This window comes from Melozone crissalis, unplaced genomic scaffold (assembly GCF_028551555.1).
Source record: "Melozone crissalis strain CALT ecotype California unplaced genomic scaffold, PUWL_Pcris_2 ptg000041l_1, whole genome shotgun sequence".
NCBI classification, from domain to species: Eukaryota; Metazoa; Chordata; class Aves; order Passeriformes; family Passerellidae; genus Melozone; species Melozone crissalis.
The window spans coordinates 9,218,508-9,245,061 of NW_026535819.1; the positions used below are offsets into that span (position 1 = coordinate 9,218,508).

At 47.6% G+C, this 26,554-nt stretch overlaps 1 protein-coding gene across 6 annotated transcripts in view; it reads right to left on the reverse strand.

Annotated features, from left to right (window-relative positions):
• CACNA1B (calcium voltage-gated channel subunit alpha1 B) overlaps positions 1-26,554 on the reverse strand; it is a 313,833-nt gene that overhangs the window by 62,045 nt on the left and 225,234 nt on the right. For all 6 annotated transcript variants that reach the window (XM_054284411.1, XM_054284410.1, XM_054284409.1 and 3 more), the window contains 7 exons: positions 19,887-20,711; positions 17,408-17,634; positions 15,606-15,726; positions 11,214-11,343; positions 10,222-10,281; positions 9,391-9,497; positions 856-952 (listed from right to left, as the gene is read on the reverse strand). In XM_054284411.1, the coding sequence (XP_054140386.1) occupies positions 856-952; positions 9,391-9,497; positions 10,222-10,281; positions 11,214-11,343; positions 15,606-15,726; positions 17,408-17,634; positions 19,887-20,711 (1,567 nt within the window). The remainder of the gene's footprint in view (positions 1-855; positions 953-9,390; positions 9,498-10,221; positions 10,282-11,213; positions 11,344-15,605; positions 15,727-17,407; positions 17,635-19,886; positions 20,712-26,554) is intronic.

Genomic DNA, 26,554 nt, shown 5'->3' on the forward strand with positions numbered 1-26,554 from the left:
CTACATGAAATTTCTGCATGGTTCAACATTAATGTTCCTTTTTAGATAAATTTAGCGAGCATAAAATTAAAATTATTTAAGCATGAATAGTGGGCTCAGACAAAAGCAAATCTACAGAACAGCTGACCCTTATTTTGATGTGAAAACAAAAGAAATTGTCTAACACATTTTCCCCCTTCCAAATCATTCATTGCTTTTCCTCAGCTCTCACAGAAAACAGCCCCCAAAAGGTATTGAAGAGTCCCTAAACCTCAGAAATTATTGAGTTTTGTTAACTCCTTCCATTCTCTCTTTGCAGGGCCTGGCTGTTCCTCAAATTGTTGGTGCTGGATGAGTAATCCCAGGCAATTAAATTTATTGTATTTTTTAGATCAGTGCTCTAGGGATAAACCCTTGAACTATGGATTCTTTAATAGAAAGATGAATAAATTAAAGCTTCTCCTATAGCAATGACAAATCTCTTTGGACAGCCTGTGGAAAATCTTACAATATTCATGTTAAATTCTCTAGGGAAAGCCAAACCCTTCCAACCCCATTTTCTCCTTTATCACATTGAAGACCATCCCACTTATGAACTGTAATTTAATTTATTTGCTTTTTTTTTTCTATTTGTAGAGGTTTTATTTTCATGTGGATTCACAAGAATCCCCAACATTATCCACAATGTTTGCAAAAGCACCCAAGTGTTTGACATTTGCTCAACATCTGCCCAGCTCTTTGTGCTCATCTGGCAAAAAGATTCATTGCAAGGGAATAAAAGCAACAGAAACAACTTGGATTAAGTGAGGTCCACCAGCTTCCACTCAGATCAGCCAGAAACCTCCACAGAAGGAAAAATTTGGGTTATTTTCTAACCTTTAGCTTTGGCAGCCGTTTTATGGTCTTCAGAGGCCGGAGCACACGCAGGACTCGCAGGGACTTGATGGTGTTGATGTCCTTGCCTTTGGTTCCTCTGCAAGGGAGAAAAAAGCACAAGAACAATAGAGGGAATTGTTTGCTCCCCAGGCCACTCACAGGGATATCTGTGGGCATCCAGGATGGCTTTGGTGGTGGAACTGGTTGGGTTTGGGGATGTTTTGACGGGTTTTGTGTCCATCCTCACCAGGGCTGCAGGCAGGAAGACCCAACCTCACCTGGGGTGTCTCCAGCAGCACAGAGGAGAAGGATGGGGCAGGACAGGGTCCTGGAAGGGCTCAGCCACACGGGCCACACCTCCCAGCCCCTCACCAGGACCTGGGGCCCTTCCTGCCCCAACTCCACACCTGGACAACACTCCCAGTCAGGGCAGCAGCACTGGGACAGGAGGCCCAGCTCTTCCATTCCATTCCCAGCAGGAGAAGGGACAGAGCCACATGAGGCTCTTCCCTCCCAGCTGGATGAGGCCAGGGGTGTTTCTGAATGAGGCCAAGGGTGTTTCTGGATGAGGCAGGGGGTGTTTCTCCGTGCACTTCTCTGGCAGGAACATCGTGCCAAGAGGATTTGGGAGCCTTCCTGATGAGGGACAGAGCTCTCCTGGCGGTCAGAGCCTGTTCTCTCATCCCTGAGTCTCCCATGGAGGACATGCCACCAATCCCATGCAGGAACATGTAATATGGCAATATATTACATGCCTGGACCAGTGCTGGGGCAGCTCCCCACTCAGGCATGCAGGTGCTGTCAGTCACTTTTGGGGTTTAGGTTTTGTTAAAACCGAGTGCAAGGTTGAGAACGCTCCTCTTGTTAACATCAAGAGGGGGTTTAAGGCAAGGACAGAGCTCCTTTCCTCGTGCACTTCCAAAATAAAGAAACACAAGAAGACAACAGGAACATCTTCTTCCAACCCCATGGCAAAACAACGACATTCCCTTCGTTTCATATGGAGTGGGAAATGGGATGGAAATCTGGAACAGAGTTTTATTCATGGCTGGAGATTTGAGTCTGGGACTGTGTTAAGGGAACACAGGTGGGAATGAAGAACATGTGGGACAGATGCTGACACACCTATTCTGGACATTCCTCCTCTCCAAAAGGGAAATATTGGAAGGACTAGAGGCCCGAGAGACCCACAGAGGTTTGGGAAGGACTGCAAAGCTTCCCCCACCCTGCCCCACATCCTGTGCTGAGGGAAGAGCACCAAGAGTGGAGGAAACCACTCAGTTTTGTGGCTGGCTGAGCCTGCTCAGCCCTGGAAAGGGAATTTTTGGAAATCCAAGAACTCACTGTTAACCCCATACTACTCAATAGTAAGACTGGAGCAGAACCTCCAACTCAACCCCACAGCCCTGCCTCAGCTCCAGTCCCTCTGTCCCGTCCCCAGGCATTGCAGGTGTCTGGAAATGCAGTAAGAGGGAACACAGGAATTCATGGAGGGCCATGGGTTGTATCCCAGCACGTATACCTTGAGGAGAAATTTCCTTTCCACAAGATTTAGTAGAAGGGGAGGAGAGGGGGAACAGCATGGACAGGTCTCTATCTTCTCCCTCTCTCATGCTGCAGGGCTGTTTTAGGGCCATTTTAATCCATCCCAGCTGGACCCTGATCATTGACATGGCTCTAAACCCAGGCATTGGATTTACTCCCAGAGCAACAGGACTGATTTAAAGCCACAAAATAACTATTAAATATTTAAAAAAAAATTTATTCTCATTAGAGATCTTTGATTTCTCTAGATGAAACAGGCACTGCCAGCAGAGTTTTTCTGCCTTTCTTGTCAGGTTCTAGCAGAGCTGAAGGTGTGGCCTAGGCTTGGCTTTGCAGATTTGCTTTCAGCTCAGTGTCCCTGCCATGGCCATCTCAGTGTCACCAGAGCCACCAGCTGACCTGCAGCTCCCTGGTGTGACCCTCAGCAGTGCCCTGGCTGCAGAAGAATTTGTTCAGCCTCTCCAGGAGGATGAGCAAAAGGGGAAAGGGGTCATGGCCAAAGAGATGCCCCAGCATATCCCACCTGTCCCCAGATCCCCCTCCATCCCCTGGGCTGTCCCCTCTGCCAGGCCAGGCCAATTCTGCCCTGCTCCTGGGGACAGCCAGGGGAGGTGGGAGCTGAGGAGGGCAGGGCTGAGGGAGGAGTGAAGGGGAGACCCTTTGGGGCCATGTGGCATCTTGGGGCAGCAGGAAGGGAAGGGGTGGGACATGGGGACAGTGAGCCCAGAGCTCTGCTCCATCCCCACCAGCCACAGCCACACTTCTGCTGTGCCCATCAGCACCTCCAGCTTTCCTAGAGAGAAGAGAAACCCTCTGCTTTCCTAGAGAGAACAAAGAACCAATGGCCAAATTTCCTGGACCCCATCAAAGGCTTTTCTGGGCATCCTTCTCCTTGCTGTGGAGAATCCCCCTGGAGCTCCTGGAATGTGGGGACAGAGGACACAGCTCTGCACTGACAGCAAAACTGCCACTTGCACGGGGTTAAATACAATGTTTGGAACCTCCTTCTTCACAAATCAGCCTTGCAAAAAGCTCCCTGAGCTCTGTTTTCATGGCAGAGACTTTCCCCAGTATCAGAGCCTGGATCCCAGCTGGGTCACAGTGCCCACACTGCAAAGCTCAGCTCTGCTCTCCTGGGCTCACTCAGAACCCCAGAACATTCCCAGGTGGGGCTTTCTCCTGACTCCAGCAGACCCCAATTATCACACTGCTATTGTGCCAATTAACAGCTGCAGTAATGAGGCCTCGTGCAAACGAGAACAGAGACATTTCCCTGCTCTGCTCTCCCAGAGCAGGCTCCACACCTGAAGGAAGAATTTCTGTGGGTTTAATATTTCCAGGAAGGTTAAAGAGATTTGGAGCAGAGCAAATCCTGACTCCTGCTTTTCCCTGGAATGGGAGAGGCACGGATGAGTGAGCTCAGAGGTGGAGGGCAGACAACTCCAGTCACACAGAATTCCTTCTGCCTCAGCAGAGGACACTAAGAAGGGCTGACTGATTTTTTCCATTCAGGCACTTAAGCAAATAAAGAGCGTGAGCCAATTAAATCTTAATGGGATTTATGCTCTGAGCCATATAGAGAATCCTGAGGAAAAAAAAAAAATCCCATTTCTTGTCACAGTAAGGTCCCTGCTATAGGAAAAGCTTTTCCTGGTGCTCTGACCCAGAGTGATGCAAATTGCATTTTAATTAAAAGGATCCTCTGCAACTCTTCTGTCAAATAAAACCCTCAGGGTTGGGTTTGGGTGTTTTTAAAACCCTCTTTGCCAATATTGTTTTTTTTTTCCCTGCTTTCATACAAAGCCAGATGTCCCAGAAAATAAAAGGTCCAGATGGAGCTGGGACTCAGTCAAAAGGTGTATCCAAGCACACATCTGACCTGAATATTCCTCACAACAAAATCAAATTGCCATGGAAAGACAAGGTTTTAATTGACTGCAGAATAACAACTGCAACATTCAGGGCAGCTGAATCTTGAATAAGAGCTAAAGAGGAGCATCAGATGAAGGTAAACAGCAAAAAAAAAAAAAAAAACAAAAAGAAGGAAAAAAAAAAAGAAAAAATTGCATTAGATCATTTTTGGGTGCATTAGGCCAGTGCTGTTTTGTTGTTGTTTTCTGTGTCAGTTTGCTGCATGTTTATTTAAAAACATTAAGAATTTTTTAAAAGAGCTTTGCAGCGCCTTTTCTCCCTTTAATAAATAAAAGAGCCTTTAAAAATTCAGTGGTTCTTTCAAATGGAAGCTGCTTGTTCCTGTTGCTGCTGCCAGCAGCTCTGATTTCAGGTGACATGGACCCCTCAGAGTCAGGGCATCAAAAATTCAGGGTGAGGCGGAGCCTCTGCCTTCTGTGATAGCCTGGAATCCTCCTGGCAGAGTGAATTCTTCCCTGGAAGAGTAAATGAGGTCACCCCACCCTGCCCGAGCACAAAGCCACCCTCTTTCTGCCCTAAATCCTCTGCTTTCCTAGAGAGAACAAAGAACCAAGTGCCAAATTTCCTGGACCCCATCAAAGACTTTTCTGGGCATCCTTCTCCTTGCTGTGGAGGATCCCCCTGGAGCTCCTGGAATGTGGGGACAGAGGACACAGCTCTGCACTGACAGCAAAGCTGCCACTTGCACAGGGTTAAATACAATATTTGGAACCTCCTTCTTCACAAATCAGCCCTGCAAAAAGCTCCCTGAGCTCTGTTTTCATGGCAGAGACTTTCCCCAGTATCAGAGCCTGGATCCCAGCTGGGTCACACTGTCCACACTGCACTAAATCAGCCCTGGAGCTTCCAGCTTGGCTGTTTGGAGGTGAAATCCTCTAAAAGAGACTCAAAATTCTTCTTTAAGCCTGGTTATTAAGATTTTCATGAATTGTACCTCGCCCCTCAGTGCCCACTGAGTCAGCCCCTCAAATCTTTTTGGTACAGAGATATCTCCATGTGGTTTCTTTGACTCCCTAACTTGGATTTTAGTCTGTTCCTATCTCTGCTGAAGGAAAATCAGGATGGATGAGTTAAAATAATACATTTCACCGGATAATGAGCAGTAAAGGGACAGAGGGGTCGATGGGATGGGTGGAACATGGCTGGGTTGTCTCCACAGTGGCAAAGTGTGTGGACACAGGTTGGACAGGCAAAACAGAGCAGCAAGAGACAGGAAGAACATATTACCCCATGAAACTCCTAGAGAGAGATTCCAGCGAGGAGAAGACAAAGAAAGAGCAGAGTCAATGACAAACAGAAACATCAGAGAGATTCCCCAGCCCCTGGCCCACTCCCACCAAGCCCACGGGATAAACCAGCGGGGAAGGGAGGGCTCTGCACAGAAATCCCGTATTTGTCACATTCACCTCCTCTGAAAAATCCCTTCACCCAGGGTTCTTCTCCTGGGAAGCTGAGAAGCCTCACAGAAAAGGAAAACAATTCTTATCTCATTTGCTTCTCCTGTGTTGTGCTCATGTGGAATGTGTTTGGAGATTGTTTACCCACAGGTGATTGTTCCATTGCATTCTGCTGGGAGTTGTTTTCACTCTTTGGCCAATCAGGGCCAAGCTGTGTCAGGACTTTGGAGAGAGTCACCAGTTTCATTATTATCTTTTTAGCATTCTGTAAGGATCCCTTCTGTATTCTTTAGTTTAGTATTCTTTAATATAATATGGTATAATAAAATAATCAATTAGCCCTGTGAGAACATCAGACTCATCATTCCTGCCTGTCCCTGCAAATACAATACACATTCCCTGCTGGATCAGCCCTTCCACTGGGAAAAACACCTCCACATCTCTTCTCTCCCACTTTGGGAGGGACAACCTCAATTATTTGTTTTTTCCAAGAACATCCCTAAATTCTGAGCATCTCTGTTCCGATTTTTTTCAGGCCAAATTTTTGCTTCTCTCCCTCAGCTGTTCCTCCCAAGTACATTCTGCACCTGGGGCTGAGAGATTTTGGTGACAAGCTTCCATAGGTTTTTTGTTTGCTTCCTTTTCCCTAAGGACTCAAACATGTCTGGGTGTTTGTGGCATGTTTATCTCTAGAAAAAGAAAGGGATTTCTCTTTGAAATGCTTTGCTGAATGGAAAATATTTGTTTATTATTATCAGTATCATATTGCTGTTCCCAGCATCACTCTGGGGGTGTTGTTTGAAATTTATTTTTTATTTTTCTAACCACAGAGCTGCTTCTAAAGAGCTGCAGGCAGAAAGAAAACCCACAGCTGCTTTGAGAGCTGGATTTTATCAATCTTGTACAAGTGACTGATACCATCTCAAATGCTTAAATTAACAGAGGCTGCTGCAATATTCCAGAGGAGAGCATTTCAGGGAGCTTTGTTATTCCTGGGTTTTTAGGGGATGGGTTAATTCAGCAAGAAGTTGGTTCACATCACATTCAGTGGACAGCAAGAAGCCAAAAACATGAATTAAATCCCACCTTGCACGTGGCAGTTGTGGGTTCTTGCAAACAAAGTGGTGACAGCCACATTAAATCCCATTTTTAGTGACACTGAGGAGGGTGACAAGGCTGAAGGATTTGCTGGAAAAACCCAACTGATTGAACAACAAAAAGACTCCAGGAGCTCCTTTTTGGGATTATCAACATTCAGCCGCCTCTGTGTGTCCATCTGGTTTAACCAAACCAGGAGCTGGGCCTAAGTCACAGCTCTCCACCCTGTCAGGACTCAGAAAAAAGCCATTTCCTAGGAATGACTGATTTTCCAGCTTTGGGGCTCATCAGGGAGGCTGCAGGCATTCCCTGGATTGGATGTTGCCTGCTGGAACAGGGATGGGGAGCAGGGCTTACAGAAAGCAGAAAAATCACAGAAGAAATTCAAATTTTCCTGAGTCTCACAAAGAAGCTTGTCTGACTTTAATCTGGAAGACAGTAACTAGGCAGGGTTTATGCAGTCTCTGGCTGTAAAACCCTGCTCAAGACTCACTCACAGTGGAAAATAAAAGCAGCTTGGGGCACCTATTACAAAGCACAGGCAGGGGATGTAGAAGTAATTTATTTGGAGGCTGATGAGGTGCTGTTAGATATTCATGGCCCAACATCAGCAACAGAAGAAAACCTGAGCATGAAAAGCCTCGGAAAGATTAAAAATTATTCATTTTAATCCATAACTCGAGCAAGGAAAATCTCCCTTTAAAAGAAGATGGTGGTTCAAAGAGAAGATGTTGTAAAGGCAGAGGCTGAGGTTTGTTCTCACAGCACAGGAGCTGCTCTGAAGGGCTCCCAAAATGCCCCTTCTCCCATCAGCCTTGGAAGTTTGAATTCCTGATGGAAAAGGGAAATTCTCATGGACCCCCAGGCTTGGGTTGTGTTGTTTTATTGTGATTATTTAACTTTTCCACCTCTCTTCAACTCAGAGGAGCTTTGTTAAATTCTAATGTTGCTACATGGCTTTTTAAAGTTAAATTTTTTATTAACTCAGTCTGGCTTAAGTCAGTCTAGTTCTGAAAGATGTTCCACAGATATATTTCATGTGCAGGGAAATAAAACCCCACACATGTCTAGTCAAGCTTAAAAAACAGCTTGGTTCTGGATATTTAATTTTAGGTGAACAGTACATTCACCAAGATAATTTTTGCTTAGGACAGAGCAGTCAGCTCCTCCAAAAATCAGATTTTAATGAGGGACAAAATGTTTAAAGAGAGGAGAGCATCATCCCTTTGAAAACATTATGTTAGATATGATTTTCTCCAAGACCTGATGAATTTGGTGAAGGATCAGGCACAGCCCAGCTTACAATATCCCCAAAAATCACACCTAAAATATCAATCCTGTCCCTTAAAATATGGATCCTGTCCATCCACTTTTTGGTCAGTTTAACTTAGAGGGTTTATTTGTATTTATTTGTATTTGCACTGAAAAAAAAAGCAGATCTAAACCACAAATCTCACAGCCTGGATGCGACAGCAATTTTGACAGCTCAGAAAACAAAAAACTGCTGAGGAATTTTTTACCAGAAAGGCAACATTTTGTGCATTATTTTGTTCAGGGCTGAGAGAGGAGCAGGGATTTGGCTCTGCTTTAAAAATTTCTGCCAGTCTAAAGCAGCCCAGGCACGCTCCGCGGCTCCCTGACAAAGGTGGATGCTTTTCTCATTAGCTGCTAATTCTCTTTAGCAAGTGAAACAATTTCCTCTCCTCTAATCAGGGTGTCACAAACCAGGCAGTTCGGGGCTGCTGAACATTCCCCTAATTGCTCGGGGCTAATTTAGCAGAAGATTAAACTGGTCAGGTCCCTCTGCCTGCTTCCAGGTCTCTCCCATTGTTTCTCAGTAAAGGATTTGCAAACAACAATCCGAGTGGAAAATTTCTTCCCATTCTCCAGCTCGGCTCCTGAAGGATGGAAGGAGCTGCATTGCTCTTCCTCTGGTTGTTTCCAAGGAAAAAAGCTCGGATGAGAAGGTAATCTTAATTTTTAAGGAGTTATTTCTCTGTGTTTGTTGCTCAAAAACCTCCATGACATGAAAGAAGAACGTGAGGTGTTGTTTAAATACAGAGCTGGGTTTGAGGGAGGGAGTGAAACTCAGTGGAAGTACAGAGAGAGGAGAGAAAAGGAGAGAAGTAGCAAAGGTTTGTGAGCCAGAATAAATATCCACAATTCAGGAAAGAAGGGTTTGCCAAGAGTTCACAGAGTTATCAGCTGATTTCTTAAACTGTTTTCTCAAAACACTTCAAGATTCTCACAATCACTGACTGGAGACACTGGACTGCCACAAAGTGTTACAGTGAGTTCCTGAAAAGAACTGGCCAAAAAGTCACAAAAATCTTGGCTTGGTGTTTGAATGAGCAGTGAATGGACTCAGCCTAAAGCTGGCAGGATTTTCTCCAGATTCCACAACACAAATATAGCTGGGTTTATTCTTTTCTTCCCACCCCCTGGAAAAAGGGCAGGAACTGAACATTTCACTGAGAAATGGAGCCACAAACATCACACAGCCTCCTGCCCCCTCTGTCACTTATTCTCTGGAATTTGAGAATTTGGAGGAAAATGAACTTACGAGAAGGCAAAAGCCACCAGGGCCCCACTGACCACAATGAAGTCCAGAATGTTCCACAGGTCACGGAAGTAGGAGCCAGGGTGGAGCAGCAGCCCCAAGTCAATCATCTGCAGAGAAAACCCAGCAAAGGGTGAGTTTTAATAAAACATGGCCAAAATCCCCCCTGCCAAGGGGCAGGAGAAGTTTCTGGATCAAAGCACCCTCCACAAATTGCTGAGATATTCAGCCAAGCTGCTCCTCTCTAACAGGCAAGAAACTCTCCCAAAAATGAAGGTCAAATCAACAAACCACAACCAAAAGCTGTAGAAATGAGAGCTCTCACTGCTCTCCAGGATTTTTTCACACACACATGCATTAATCCTGGTTTTATTCTGCATCTCTTTTGCATCTTGCTCTGACAGGAAAACCCAACTCCTGTCTTACCCCAGCACTGAACCCTGATTTTATGGAATTGTGCTCTCTGGGAAGTTACTGCCCACAGTGCTGGCAAAACCTGTCACCCTACGGAGTAAAAAGATAAATTCTCAGCTTTTTGAAACATGACAAACCAAGAATCAGTTGTTATTAATATTCCTTCCAAAGGGAATAATCAGGCGTGTCTCAGCAAGGTCTGTCAGCTCCTGGTTCTTCACAGATTTTATCCTCTTACACAGCCACAGCTCCTAAAGATATCCTGATTTTCCTCCATAGAATAGGAGATTCAAGCCAGGAGAGCTGCTGCATCTGATTGTGAGAGCTGTTCCCAACTCCATCCTCCCCACCTCTGTCCTGTTCCAGCTTCTCACAAATAAATCTGAAAGAGGAGGTGAGAAAAGTTGGAAAAGTTCTCACCTTGATCACCATCTCAAAGGTGAAGACTCCTGTAAATATATAATCCAGGTATTTCAGAGCCTAAGTGGGAAAGGGAAATGAGTGTTAAGGAAGGCCACACACTGAAATAACCTGCACATGAGTAAGGAGTAAAATATCTAATCCAGCAGTGGTCTGTCTGCTGGAGAAAAATCATCTGGTGGGAGGGCTGCAGATAATTTAGGCACAAACCTGAATAATCTGATTTAAAGCAGCATTTTCCCTGTCCTTGCCACACTGCACCCAAGGCTGGCTCCAGTGCACTTGCATTTCTAGCAGGTTTACCAAGGCAAAAGGGTGTTTCAAAATGAAATGTTTGAACATCCTTTCCCAAGGATCTTCAAGGTCCTTAGGATCCTTTCCCTGTGTGGAATGGGGTGCCAGCTTTGCCACGTCAGCCACATAAGCCCTGATTTCCAAGCTCTCAGGCTCAGATGTGGCTGAAGCAGCAGAAAGGAGCAGGAATTTGAGCATTTTGACAGTGAAACAAAGATAACTGGAGTGTGTTCCCAAAGGCAGCTCTAATTCTGCATGGCCAGCACCTGCAGAGATGGGAACGGCTGTGAGATGGGAGGAGAACAGCACCTGAATTCTGGGAATTTCGGGAGGAGGAAAAGCACCTGAATTCTGGGCATTTTGGGAGGAGAACAGCACCTGAATTCTGGGAATTTCGGGAGGAGGAAAAGCACCTGAATTCTGGGAGGAGAAAAACACCTGGATTCTGGGAATTTTGGGAGAAGAACAGCACCTGGATTCTGGGCATTTTGGGAGAAGAACAGCACCTGGATTCTGAGCATTTTGGGCAGAGAAAAGCGCCTGCATTCTGGGCATTTTGGGAGGAGAAAAGCACCTGGATTCTGGGAGGAGAAAAGCACCTGAATTCTGGGCATTTTGGGAAGAGGGAAGCACCTGGATTCCGGGAAATTTGGGAGGAGAAAAGCACCTGAACTCTGTGAATTTTGGGTGGCACTCACGTCGTTCCTGGGAGACTCAGCCTGCACAGGGTCCTCTGCAGCCAGGGCGATGCTGCTGAGGGCGATGACGATCAGGATCACCATCTCGAAGTAGCGCAGGTTGACGATGTAGTGGAACAGGCGGCGGATCCTGCGGGGACAGGAGCACACCAGGGGTCACAGGGAGGGGACAATGCCACAAACCCAGCAGGGGCAGCACCTCTGGGACTCCTGCTGTGCTCATGGGGAGAGGAATAGCGGATTTGTCTTTACAAACAAGCTGAGGGTTGTCGCAGACACCTTTTTATGAAAAATCCTTTCCTCAGGATTTTTCCTTCTGAGAAGCTGGGAGGCCACAGAAACAAAATGTAAACAATGATTATCTGCTGCTGTGGAATGCAACAGGTGCATCTGTGATTGGTCTCATGTGGTTGTTTCTAATTAATGGCCAACAACAGCACATCTGGCCCAGAGAGAGACTCCAAGACAGCTGTCTTTGTTATAATTTCTTTTTATTCTTAGTTTAGCTAGCCTTCTGATGAAACCTTTTCTTCTATTCTTTTAGTATAGTTTTAATGTAATATATATCACAAAATAATAAATCAGCCTTCTGAAACATGGAGTCAGATCCTCATCTCTTCCCTCATCCGAAAACCCCTGTGAACACCATCACAGTGGGTCTGCTGGTAGATAAAACCAGCACTAAGAGATAAACAAATGATTGATGAATGGAAAAAGATATTTGCTTTTACAAATAAACTTTAGGTTTGCTGATAAACAAAATTAGATATTGAGCGATGAAAGAAACAATGGGGAAGAAAAAACCCTAAATTCAGTAAGAATTAAAAATTAAATGGGAGGGTTATACATTAGAGGGGAATCTTTGGTATCAGGTGTTTTGGGAAATCTGAAGCTCCCAAATACCTCAGCCAATGGGGAAAGAGAGAAGGGAAATGTGGCTGGGAAACTGGGATAAAAAGGAGGCTGCGTCCTCCAAAAATGTGAGAAATCCCAGGGGAATGCCCCATGGCCTCTCCCTTTATTGGAATAAAGTAAAAGGACTCCTCTGTCTCCTTTTTGGACATAAACCTCTGATGTTTGTGGATTAATTTTCCTAACAATGGGAAGGAAATTAAAAAACAGGCTTGAAATTCCAGTTTGCATCAGATCTGTGGTGAGAGATAAATAAGGGAGTTCAACATCTTTGCACTGATCTCTGCTCCCTCTGCAAGGCAGCAACATCCATTCATCTCCTTATCTCTTGATCTATTTATCTCCCTATCTAGTTATTTCTCTATCTATTTATCTCTCCACCCATCTGTCAAAAGAGCACTGAGAGCTTTCAAGCATCCACACTCAATTCTGCAAATTATGTTTATGGCACTCCCCCGTCCTTCTCCCTCTGAACTGCCAGGTTAACGCCCCGTGAGCTCAAAACAAGGTTTGAAATCCTTTTAGTGTCAACTAATCCCTTTAAAATGTTGAGACTCTCAGCTGAATCTGCCTTTGTGGCTCTGAGTGTTCCTCACACCAATTTCTCTCTGCCTGCACTTTACTCCAACTCTCACTTTACAGGAATAGATTTGATTACTTCCACCTAATCTTTTTATTCACAAATTGTGTCCAAGGAAAATGGTAAAGGCTCCCATTTCTAAGCAATCCAAAAGTCTTCACAAATTGCAGCTAATAATTCCTTCTGACCACAATTCCCAAATCCTTAATTGCACACAGAGCTCTGCATTTGCACCATATTTGTCAGCTGAATAAAGGACTTAGCCTGAGAATCAAATTATAGATTTAACTTGCCAACAACTTTGTTATCTGAGAATGTATTTCAGCTCCTCTATCCCATTTTCTCTAAGCAAATATCTGAGCAGTGAGAATTAAAGTCTATTTTTCACATCTACTTACATACTCCTTTTCTTTGGCTTGCTAATGGATTCAGGGTGGAAAACAGTTCCAAATACCAGGGAAGCAAATGTGATAGAAAATAACCTGGAGAAAAGTGCTTTTGTGGACCCCTTAACTGTGGTTTTCAATCTGCCAGGAAAAGATGATCATCTCCATGCCCTGAGAAGCCACAGAAGTGAAAGGCAACATTCCCAATACCATTTGGAGCCATAATTCCTGCATCAAACTCAATTCATCTAAGCAGTAACAAGCCCCTGTTTTTAGCCCCTCACTGTTCATAACCAGCAGTGAGATGTGGGAGCATTTGTGAACTGCCAGTGGGGCTTGAGAAATCACTTCACAACCCTGTGTGCTCTAAGAGGGTGGTGCCACTTGGGGAAAAAGGAATTTATTTCTGCTTCCCTGAGCTGTTTTCCCCTCTGGCAGCACCTGGGTCATGGATCCCAGCAGGGCTTGGAAGGGAGGTGGCAGCACTGGAGTGGGGAAAAGCTTCTGACCCCAGAAAGAGCTCTCAGCTCTGTTCCCAGCAAACAGAACCCCTGGGGGATGCAGCTGGCTCTGCACCTTGCCCAGAGGACAAACAAGCTGCTGACATTCCTGGAGTTTGGGATTTGGCTTGGTATTCCCCCTTGGATTGCTTGTAACACATTTTTTCTGCGAGTGAACTTTGTTTTTCCAATTGTCTTTCAGAACAGCTCTTTTTTTCTTTTTATTCCTGGGGGGAAGTGAAAGCTGAAGGAAGCTGAAACAACAAGGAAACTGAAAGAACCCCCAGATCCTGAGGCTCACAAGGTCCTAGCTGGGATGAGGGCAGAGAAAAGAAGCAGCCATAGGATACAAGGAAATGTTGCTGCTTCTCTGCCAGCCCTCAGCTCAGAGCCCTGGGCTCAGCACCCCTCACTCCTCACCCAGCCCTGCTGCCTTAGCACATCTTTCCCAGCTCATTTTTGGTGGTCATTTCACAGCAAGAAGACCAAATATTAGGGAAATACCATTTCCTTGTTGTCTTATATATCAAGAGTTCTAGTATCATTACAGTACAAGAATTCCATACTGCCAGAGATTCATACCGCCTCAATGTTTTCTGTAAGCAGTTCCTCTAAGCACTGACTCCTCTTGGTCCTTGCAGCAGCCATCTGACTCCTGAGCCCACCAATCCACTCTTTTATACCACTGTTCTTATTTTCTACAGGTGGGGCCTGTTAACACCAGGCCTGCTCCTAATTTGTAGTAATTGGTTCAACTGCAACTCTTTGGGATAAGATTACATTCTCTACCACCCTCATACTGTATCCCCCTATATTTCCTTATCCATCCAGACAGGCCAAACTCCATAATCCTAATTTGGCTCCCCAGGTGAGGGTCCCAGGGCTGCCAGAGCTCCAGGAGCGTTTGGACAATCTGGGATGGCCAGGGTGGGATTGTTGGGGTGTCTGTGCAGGGCCAGGAGCCAGATCAATGATCCTGGTGGGTCCCTGCCAGCTCAGTCAGGAGATTCTGGGATGCTGGGATGCTGTTCAGCCTGCCCAGGGTCCAGGGGTACCACAGGGGCTTTTTGGATGTCAAATCTGAGAACTCAGAGCCTGTGTTGTTCCAGGACTGCACAGGATGTCACAGCCCTCAGCAGCAGGAGGAGAACTCATCCTTCTCTTCAATCCACCTGCCAAAGAAGGGCCTGAGCTCCCCTTTGGTATCTGGACAGAGAGAAATTCCAAGTACAAGTTTACCTGAGCCAGAGAGAAACCTCTGCTCCGAGGGGATCTCCAGAAGTCCCAAAAACCCTCCCTTAAAATGCTCAAACTGACTCACACCCTTTATGCCACAATAATTCCAACCCCCAGCCCTGCAGAGGAACAGATTCAGAATTCCCAGGCTTGGAGTCCAAAGCTCCCCAGGAGGCAGCACTGCCTGAAGGGGAAGAAATGCCCCAACCCCAGCAGATCCCACTCCCACCCTTGGCAAATAAAAACCATCCAGGTTCTCCCAGAAGTTCAAAGTTTGCAGTGATACAAACCACTTTATGGAAAGAACAGGAGTTCCAGCTCAGGAACCTGCAGGAATTTGCTGGTATCCAAATATCCCTCAACCTGTTGCTCCTCATAAATCTTTTCCCAACAGTGAGGGAATATTCCTCAACCTGTTGTTCCTGACAATATCTTTTCCCAACAGTGTGGAAATATTCCTCAAGCTGTTGTTCCTGATAAAATCTTTCCCCAACAGTGTGGGAATATTCCTCAACCTGTTGTTCCTGATACATTTTTTTTCCCAACTGTACCTGTGCTCTCACTTTTTGGGATCTAAACCAGCAGGGTCTGCCCAAAGCATTTTCTTTTCCCTGTCCTGATAATTTGTCCCCCACAGGAAAACTAACAGAACAGCAGCATCTGACCCACAGAAATAGGCTTTTATTTCATGTCCCAGTGTATTTTCAGAGATGAAAATCCCACTCATGTTATTGCTTTGAGGCACCTGGAGCCCACGATTGGTGTTAAAGGCACTTACGGGTTTGTGGGGCTGAGGATGAACATGGAGCTGTAAGGCAGGATTGGTTTAGGCCCATTTTTGGTCAGGTCATCGACGTCTTTCTTCTCCTCTGTTTTGCTTTCAAACTCCACGTTGTTCACTGGAAATGGGAGTTCAGGGAGAACACAAAGGAGAGGGTTAAAAATGGATTAGCAGGCTTCCTGCTGCCTGGAACAGCTGGAAATGGCAGCAGTGCAGCTGGGAGAGCAAACAGCCTTGGGAAGTGCTGATTAAATGGGATGAACAATCATCGGATCGTTATCACTCCCTGCCCCTCCACTGCTGCTGAGCACCGAGCAGAACAGCCAGGAAATGAAACCATGAGCTGATTTAGCCCAGAGCTGCCAAACTGGGGCTGGAAAACCCATCCCAAGGAGCACAAATTCTTAGGGAGAGGGATCAGCTCGGGATCCTTGAAATAAAATCAAAAGGAAGTCTGACCAGCCTCGTGATTCGGTTTTTTCCCATAGAGCAGGAGCAAAACTGGTTTTGGAACACATGAAAGAGCAGATTCATGGATGAGGTTTAATAATTTGAAGGCTGAGATTGCTGAATTTCCTAAAAACAGGAAAAGAGACATGGAAAAAACTTCTTGCACTCCCCAGAGCTGTGCCTGCATCGTGCACCTTGGTTTGGTCAGAGTTCCCCACAGGCAAAGGTGAGCAGCTCCATCCTGCAGCAGGTTTTGGGATCTCCTTCTCTGAGATTGTTCCCAACCTCCCTCCCAAAAGTTGGAAATTCTACAATTCTCACCCTGACTTCCCTTGCAGGGGGTTTATGGGATAATTTACTGAAGATAATTTCCCATCCATGAGCTGGGTAACATTCTATGCTGCAAATTCTTTTCTTAGACACGTATAAAGGCTCTTCCCTTAATTCCCAGGACCTAAAGTCCAACAATCCCACCCTTTGGAATGCATTCAGTGCAGGGCTGTTATTACTTTTTATTTGATTTTGCAAGAAAATGACATTTCTTTTTATTTGAGTGACATGTTCAATAAACTCCTTATTGGATCTCCAGTCAGATCCAGAGGAAATGGCCAAGAAAGGGAGAGGCTGATAAATTGTGATTGACAGGAACTCAGCATTGCAATATAGGAAAACCATTGAAGAGAGGAAAAAAAAAGGAGAAATAAGAAGGAAAAATAATAAAAAAATAAAAGATAAATCTTGTGGCTGACAACAGAGTGAAAAAGTACAGGGACCCTGCCAGATCTTGGAAAGCAGAGTCCTGACAGCCAGAGGTTTAATGTGGACCTCTTGGATTTCCCTCTGGGATTCTCCTGAGCTCTCCACACTTCTCCAGGCTGTTCCCACCCTGCCAGGGATCAGCACCGAGGTGGTGGGAACAGCTTGGTGCTGGCTGGGCACAAGGATCTTGGGACCATCTGTAAATCTGTGCTGATAGACCCAAGGCAGAGAGCTCTGGAGAAGGACAGGGAGGGTGGATCTGCTCCAAGAGGATTGTAAAAGGCTCTGGAATGTCACAGGAGCCAGCAGCAGGGTCACACGTGGATGTTGCTCTCCCTGCTCCCTCACCTCTCCCTTACACATAGGGTGTGGCCTGGCTGAGCCATCTCCAGGGAGTCTCAGGTGTTTTCCAGAGCCACCAGGAACCTTTGTTGAGTTCCTGCACTCTGTGTGACAATTACAGCCCCTCTATCACCAAGTTTCCTGGCTGCTTGAGGATGGCAGCACCCAGGAGAGCTCCCCACACTCCTTGGAGATTTGGATTTCCTGGCAATTCCACAGCAGGAAAAGCAGGGGACAGAGGCACTCACTTGGGATGACAGTGGTTTCCCCTGGAGGGGCAGTGATGGTGACAGGGATGTTCACAGTGGTGGTTTTGTCCAGGGGGGGCTGAATCATCCTGGTCACGTTCTTCTGGTTGTCGGCATCCTCCGGCTGCTCAGGCACCTTCTGCAGGTAAGTGCTGGGCAGAGTGTGCACAGGGACACTGCCAGGCCCACTGCCACTGCCACTGGCCTCCAGCTCACACTGGTTCTCCCTAGGAAAAAGCAGGATTTGTTCAACATGGCCCGGGAGAGGTTCAGAGAACACATCCCTGACGCTGCACCTCGTGCTGGGTTTGTTTCCTCCATGGAAATCCCTTGCAGGACTGTGGTGCTCACATTCTCTGAGCAGAGAGAGACATAATTCTCTCTCCCAGGATTTTTCCTGGGGAAGGCAGTGAGAACCTCAGAGAAGAAGAGAAAACAATTCTTATCTCTATTCGCTACGCTTGTTGTTTGGCACATGTGGAATGTGTCATGGAGATTGTTTACCCAAAGTGATTTGTTAATTGGACACCAGTGAGGGTTGCTTTGATTCCTTGGCCAGTTGGGTCAAAACTGTGTCCTGGCTGTCTCTGCAGACAGTTATGGGTATTTCTTTAGTATCTTTGTAGTATCCATATAGTAGAGTAGAGTAGAGTAGAGTAGAGTAGAGTAGAGTATCTCTTTAGTATGTAATATAATATAGGCTAATAAAGCAATTATTCAGCCTTCTGAATCATGGAGCCAGAGCACATTATTCCCTGGCTGGGGGCTCCCTGCATTGATACAGGACAACCTCTGACAGCAAAATTTGGGATCTTTCTCTCCAAGACATCCCAGGCCAAACCCCAATCCCGACATTAGGAGGGGACAGTGGCACTGGACATCCCTAGGGTCACTTTAATGATGCTCCCAAGCCAGGACCATGTAGCAGTGCCACGAGCCACTCCCCAGAGCAGCTGCTGGATGAATCCTCACACACTGCTCCCTAATGCTCTCCCCAGGCCTTATTTAAATGGGCTGATTCTCTTTTCCCGTTTTTGGAACGGTTTTGGAACTGTTCTGGAACGTGGCAATCAGCAGCTAAATGGCTCCTGCTCTCCTCTGCAGCAGCAGCAGCAGCTCTGCTCCAGTGAGGAGGGAAGTGAGCCCGTGCACATGAGCACGCTGAACAGCAGGCAGAGTGTTTGGAAATTCAGCTGAAAGGAAGATAATTTAGACAGGAAAATTATTATCTCAGTGCCACTCACGGCTCTCCACGGTGACATGAACTCTATTCTAAAGAATCCCAGTGCAATTTCTTTTCCATCAGACTAATAAAGCTGAAAAGGCAATCTATCCTTCTTTATTAACTACTCCAAATGCTTCACCAGGGCTGCTTTTCTCACTTGACTTACATAAGAATTAAAGCAAATGGGGGCCATCGTTGCTCTTAATGGAAGAGGCCATGTGCTGGAACAACTGGTGGTGCAGCTGAAGGCTCCCCATTAAAAATGAAAATCAAAGGGCTGTAAGCAAGGCTGGCTGAAATTTAAATAGATGTCCCTCAGGAGCTTCCTTCAGAAGGAAGGAAATTTCCCTTCAGAAGCTGGGAAATTCTCTGCTCCACTTGGTGTCCTACAGGGTCTGTTGGTGTTTACAGCAAGAATATTTCCTGCCTTAAACCTGAGCTGTTTTATGAACCAAAATTGTCTTTGGGAGCCTCTGTCACTGCTGACTGAGGCAAAACAGAACTGCAGTGTTGGGGAAGATGAAACAGGAAAGCCTTATAAATATGATTGCCTGGCAAAAGATTTTGAGAATATGGAAACTATAAGTGAGACTGAAATGAAAGCAAGCTTTGAGATCCCTCAGTTACTGAACAACTGGAAAACAATGGTGTGGCCGGCTGAAGGTGATCCCCTTTTGATGGAACAACACCCTCTGCTTGCAGACAGGCCCAAGGGTCAGAGCAGACCCTACAGCTTGGCAGAAGGGACCCAAAGAGGAGTTTTTAGGGTTTAAAATGTAAACCAGTATGGTAATGTAATGATTCTTATAGGCTGTATGTAAATGCTATAGGATTTGTATCTTGTACTAGATTGGTTAGTGAGAATTAGAATGTTCAACACAGAAGAAGAGTTATTGTATTGTAATGGGAACTTCGCTCTCTTACCCTTTTGCTCTCTCACCCTCTCATCCTCTCTCCCCCTCTCTTCTCTCAGCCTGCTCTGAGCTGTGTTTGGCCGCTCCCAGCAGGGCCCTGCACCCAGGCCCTTTGCAATAAACCCCAAGTTCCAGACCTGGCTGCAGAGATCTCTCATCTCCGTCTGTCCCCACCATCCTAACTCCTGATGCTCCCACACTGCAGGTTGTGGTGGTAGCTGGTGTGGGCACAGGGACAGCAGGGAATGCCACAGGGAGGCCATAAGGGATTTCCTGGAACACATCTGGGGCTTTGTGACCCCCGAACCAACCCAGGCAGGGCCTGGCAGCACCCACTCACTTGGACTGGTGATTGCGGTGCTCCTTCTCGCCAGCCTCCCCCTCCTTGTCCCCGCTGTCCTTCTCCACGGACTCGTAGGTGGACAGGGCCCTGTTCCTGAGCCGGTGCCGCCGGTGGGGCTCCTCTCCGCTGTCGCCCTTGGCGCCGGGCTCTCCATCCCTGTTCCCGGAGCGGGAGCCTCCGCGGTGCCGGGAGCGCCGCTCGCCGCGGGCGCCGTTGGCGGTGCCGTTGCCCTCCTTGCTGGGCCTGTCGGAGGAGTGCCGGTGGCTGCGGTGCCTGCGGTGCTCCTTCTCACCCCCTTCGTCCACCGAGCCCCGCCGGTGGTGCCTCTTGCCCCCTTCCTGCCCCCTGGTACGGTCGCTCTTCCCTTCCTTGCTGCCCCCTTCCACCTCCTTGCTGCGGCTCCGGTGCTGCCGGTGCCGCTCCTCCTTGGTGCCAGCCCCGGCTTCGCCGCTCTCCTCCTTGGTGACATCTCCCTTCTCCTGCTCTCCCAGCTTCTCCTTCTCCCGATGCCGGTGGTGCTTCCTTGGCGCTTCTGCCCCATCGGCAGAGGTGGGTTTGGGGTGCTCCACCACCTCCTGGACATCCACGGGGCTCAGCTTGGTGAGGTTGTTCCTGCCCTCGCTGCGGGGCTCCACGACCAGCGGCCGGTCCAGGTGGGTTTTCATGTCGGGACGGATGTGCAGGGTGGTGGCGTAGCGGACGCGCTCCTCGGGGTCCAGCTCGTTGTACAGCGCCTCGCAGCTGGCTCGGAAGTTGTGCATCCGGATCTGGCTCGTCCTCTGCTCCCAAACCGACTTGGATTTGGAGGAATTCTGCTGCTTGCTAAGGGCGGGAGAAAGGTGAGAAGTCAGCACCCGACTTCGCGCCAATTCCCTAAATGCCAACTAAAAAAAAGGTAATTTTCAGCTGAGGCGGGGAATTAGAGGGTCAAACCAAAGGAGTAACAGGGATGGAGAGAGAACATAAGCAGGGAAAGCCAGCAGGATCATCCGTGTTAGTTTGCCCACACACTATGAGATCAGCCCTCTGGAAAGGAGTTATTCTGCGTTTCAGAAATGTGGAAGCCTCGGGAATAGTCTGAAGGATTAAAATGTCAGCACACAAAAATCACACACCCCAGCCAGAGCCTTGGAACAGCCCGCAAAGCTTCCCAAAATTTGCAGCACTTTTCTCCCCACCTGGAAATATCTGGATGAGGAAATTAGTGGAGAGCAAGAGAAGTTAGATCAGCAGGAGAAGCAGGGAAAATCAAACCTGTCCCTGAGGATGCACCAGCCCCTTCCCCTTCCAGCCAGCCTCAGGGCTTGTTTTCCAGCTGTGCTGCCCTGCTGGCTCAGGAACAGGTTTAAAACTGCTCTAAATCCACAGCATCCTTCCAGGTGAGCATGGACAAGCCAGCCCACACATCAATGGAGAATGGAAAAGTACAACTAGGAAATGAAAACTGTCCTGTGCACCAGGAAATGTGGGAGAGTCACACAGAGATCCATGAAAGATCCTGAGTAGGAGGGACCCACCAGGATCCCCCAGCCCAGCCCCTGTCCCTGCCCAGCCCCCCCAGCAGCCCCACCCTGGGCACCCCTGGCAGCGCTGCCCAAAGGCTCCTGGAGCTCTGGCAGCCTCGGGGCCGTGCCCATTCCCTGGGCAGCCTGGGCAGTGCCAGCACCCTCTGGGGGCAGAGCCTTGCCCTGAGCTCCAGCCTGAGCTGCCCTGGCCCAGCCCCAGCCGTGCCCTGGCTCCTGTCCCTGTCCCAGAGCAGAGATGGGAGCTGCCCCTCGGGAGGAGCTGCAGCCCCGGGGAGCTCTGCCCTCACTCTGCTCCAGCTCCAGAGCCCTCAGTCCCTCCTTGTGTGGCCCCTCCAGAGCCTTCCCCATCTCAGTATCCCAACATGAAGATGAGATGGGACCACCTGGAGACAGCTGCTCATCTCTGTCGCCTTTTGTGGCCAGGACACCTCCTCTAGTGTGGCCTGAATGCTTGGATTTTCCAGCACAGCATTTGGGTTCTCACCACCACATTCAAAGTGACCACAAACCCAACCAGGGTTTGAAGGTTGTGAAGGGACAACTTTTTCTTTTTCTCCTAAAAACCTCAAGCAAAACTCCGCTTTCCACTGGCTGCCAGGGTGAGTTCTGGATTTAACCTCATGGAGGCTCAGCACCTCCTTAATGAAGCTTTTTCTAGCAAAACCAGGGAAGGCATTTCCCTCCTCCCAGCCTGCTCTGACACCTCCATTCCCCACACCTCAGGTTGAGCTGTGCAGCTGGAGGGAGCAGAGCCCACATGGGAGGCAAACACAGCTTCCTTACGCATTTTTGGGCTCCCCTGGCAGTAGAAAAAAGCAGCTTTTGCGTGTTCTGGTGCTGATTTGGACTGTCTGGCTCTGTCACCGTGCACAGACCCCGGGGAGGTGACGTCCAGCCACGCTCATGTGGCACAGTGGGAGCTGTCAGAACGGTTTTGTGTCTCTGGGCTCTGCTGGGGAATTGTTTCTTTACCGAGGTTGCTGTTGCCTGGTGTTGCTAAAGAGAAAAAAATTCACTAAAAGCCCTCATGAGAGCACCCAGGCAGATGTGAAGAAACCTCATTTAGTCCCAAAATCAGAGCTGATCACCAAAATTAAATATCTACGTCCTGTTGCCAAGTTCTGGACTCGTTGTCCAGCAGCTGAGTCCTTGCACCATGGCAGGAAAACAAGTGATAAAAATCACAGTTCTAAATGTAAATAATACCAGAAGGTCCTGGACAAATGGCTTAGAGCCCTGCTCATCCCAAATCCCACACTCAAGGGGGGATAGGCTCCTCCCGAGGCAGAGCTCCCTTCAAGGATGAATAACCCCATTACAGTGGGCACTCACCACTTTAGCTCAAAATTATGAAAAATTAAAATATTCTCACTCATCAACAGCTTTTCTTGGTTTGAGAAGGAATGAGGAATGTGCAGAGCCTCTGACTGCCCAGCCCTGCTGCCCTGTCCAAGGATTTCCCATGGGAAGCCACAGGAAAAGCTCTGCAGAACTCTCAGAGGGATGGAGCTGCCTGGGATGGGCATCCCAGGGTTTTACCTCTGCTAACCCAACTGGGCTACAAATCTCTTCAAAGCCAGGCTCAGGAAAGCTGAGGGATTTTCTGTGCCTGGTTGAGCTCCCTGAATGCTGCCACAAACATCTCTGTTCTTAGGGAATATTCCTCACTCCATTGTGAAAGTCCTGGGGTGGGACCGGCCTCTGTCCTGTGCTTTGGGCAGCACTGAGGTGATAATCAGCCTTAATGATTCATTAGACAAGTGACTTTGTGCTGAAACTTCCAGTTTATCTAAAACCCAAGAGCAGAGGGAGGAGCACAAGCACCCCCTGCTCCATCCTGTGCTCCTTTGCCATGGGACAGGAACCAGCAGGGCTGGGACACAAAGCTCAGTGTCCCAAAGGAAAACAGTGAGAAAATCATCAGGCAACTCCCATGGACACAGCCTGTGCCTGCTACCTGTGCTGAGCCCATCCCAGCTGTTGGAAATGCAAGATGTGGTTGGGGTTGTGTGTTCTGTCACCATCTGTCAGAGCTGGGGCAGTTCTCTGCTGTCCATGGGGCAGTTGTTTCTTTCTCTCTTCCACAGCCAACCCTCCCTCCAGGAGATCTCTGCTCTCCATGGCCACTGAGTGTCCCTGCAGGGCTGATCCCATTCCAGCATCCCATGGGGAGATGCTGCGCCCAGGGCAGGAGCCAAGCATTCCTGCCTGGATCCAATCTGAGCCTGGCACAGCACAGCAGCCTTTGCCCCCTGCATTGCCAGAGGAGCAGCTTTCTGCTGCCCTGCATGGCCAGAGGGAGCCCAGGCCCATCTGCAGCAGCCCTGGAGCTGCAGAGGAAAACTCCCCCCTTGTGCAGGATCCCTGCTGCAGCAGAGCCACAGCTGGCACTGCAGGAGGGCTGAGCCCCCATGGGATGGGGCTGGGACACCCCCCTGGCACACAGGGGGGCCGGTAGTATTCAATGGTTTGTTTTTTTGTTTGTACTCTTGCATTTGTATTTTTAACTTTCCTATTAAAGAACTATTATTCCTATTCCCATATCTTTGCCTGAGAGCCCCACAATTTCAAAATAGTTATAATTCAGAGGGAGGGATTTACATTTTCCATTTCAAGAGAGGCTCCTGCCTTCCTTAGCAGACACCTGTCTGTTCAAACCAAGCCAGCAGCCAAGAAGGAAAGAAAATCCCCTCAATCAGGCTGGAGGTGGGGAGGAGGAAGGTTGGGATTCAGGGCTGATCCTCAGCCCAGCTCTGACATGAGCTGTGCCACTGCAGGAGGGGTTTTGCACTTGTGTTTCAGTTCCACCAAGGACATAAATCAGCTTTTAAATGATCTCTGAGCTGTTCCCACTGCCCATCACTCAGGGCTAAGTGAGAGGTGCTGCCAGGGAAGTGCCCTCCTGAGAACCCGCAGGAAGCAGGCAGTGCACACATCAACCCAGCTCAGATCCCTGGGTAAATCAGGCACTGACATCCCAAGCTGGAATTTCCCACCACCTGGAAATGAGCTGCATCCTTAGCGCTGACACAAGCCACGGAGGCGAGTGCCAAACCCTCCAGCACAAAGCCACCTGCTGGCTCTGGGCACCAAGAGCTCCAGAGCAGGAGCTCCAGAGGCAATGCCTGCACAGCCATTCCTCTTTCCACAGTGAAAACACTCCAAAAATATTTTTTAAAAGGTAAATCAGCATATTTACAAAGTGTGGTAAAAACCCAATCAGGAAAACGCAGCACCTGTGAGCTCAATTCCATCTCCAGAGTGTCATGGACATATATGATGAAAAATCCTTTTGCTGGGATTTTTCTCCTAAGAAACTGAAAGGCCTCAGAAATGAAATGTAAACAATGGTTATCTGCTGCTGTGGAATGCAACAGGTGCATCTGTGATTGGCCTCATGTGGTTGTTTCTAATTAATGGCCAATCACATTCAGGTGGCTCGGACTCTCTGGTCAGTCACAAGATTTTATTATCATTCCATTCCTTTCCTTTCAAGCCTTCTGATGAAATCCTTTCTTCTATTCTTTAGTATAGTTTTAATATACCATTTTCTTTTAATATAATATATATCATAAAATAGTAAATCAGCCTTCTGAAACATGGAGTCAAGATTCTTATCTCTTCCCTCATCCTGGGATCCCTGATAACACCACCACACCAGAGCAGTGAGGAGCATCTCAAATCCTGTCATCCCAAATCCTGTCCTCCCCAATCCTGTCATCCCAAAAACACCACCCAGGAGCCAGAGCCAGGGATGCTGTGGGAATGGGGGCAAAGCACCTGAGTACATGGGCCCCGTGGGGACAGCGCTGGGAACTGCAGAGCCAGAGCAGCAGCAGGAGTGGCAGCTGCTTGTTCAGCTGGATTTATCCAGTCCTGGCTCTCTCTGGGTCCCCACAGCCACTGAGCAGGGGATTTGTGGCAGCCTCTCCTCTCCTGGTGCTCCCTGGGCACGGGAACAGCCTGGGAGCTGATTTATGGCACCCCCTAAAGCAAAGCAGGGCTTAGCCCAGCCCCCTGCTCAGGAGGAGATGCAGCAACAGGAGGGGTTTGGAGGAGGTGGCAGAACATCAACAGGGCAAAAATTAATTCCTCTGCTTCCCCTTTCATTTGGGGCAGTGAATTCTGCACAAATCAGGGCAGGCACAGCCCAGCTACAGCACGAGCAGGGCAGGGCTTGTCTGAACTGATCAAAAAGAGGATTTGTGATAACAAATATTCAGTTCACAAAAAAAAAAAAAAATCATCCACAAAACCCCATAAAATTCCACACAAAAAAGCCAACTACTCATCTGAACCCTGCTCACTGCTGGCTGCTTAAAACGCTCCTGAAGCCATTAAGGAATCTGCTCTCTAAATCACTCCTGACTTGCCAACATCCCACAAACACTGCTGGTAATTCACTGCTTTACTCCCCCTCCCTATTTTCAGGAATATTTGGAACTCTTTGAAGGCTCTGCTCCCTCCCCAGACCCTCCAGGCTGGAAATGTTGTAGATATCACTGCTGGTACCAGCTCCACTGGTGTTCCTTGGGTTAAAACACCACCAAACAACTCCTGCCTGTGGCTGGAAAGAAAACCCTGCAATTCCTGGAGAATCAAATAAGATTCAAATTAATGAATCAATGACTAATATTGGTATAAATAAAACCTGCAAGCACTGTGTGGTTTGTTTAAGAAAGGGAAGTGTATTTTTAGTCAGATTCTAATCTTAGGGTGCTCCTTAATGATTCAAGATTTTGTTCCCATAACCTTTGAAATCACGGCTGCACTTCATGGAAATCCTTAACATTTTGCTGCAGTAAATAATGAATGAAAGCAGCCTATGGAAAGATAATAATTCAGTGTTAAAAATAACCACACATTACACACTGGCTGTGAAATTCTGTGTTTCAGATAAAAGGGAATTTGTTGTTAAAATACAACAAAACCTTTCCGCTCAAATCCTATTTTCTGTTCATGAACTCAGGGTTCATAAACTCCACATTTCCATTTTCCACTTGGAAAACACAATGGGATATTTCACTTTGGGGCTGGTGTGCACAAAGCCCAATGTTTTATCTCTCTGGAAGTTTTTGGGGAAATGCTCCTTAATACTCACTGAGGAAAAAAAGCACATTCAGCTCATCCATCTCTGCA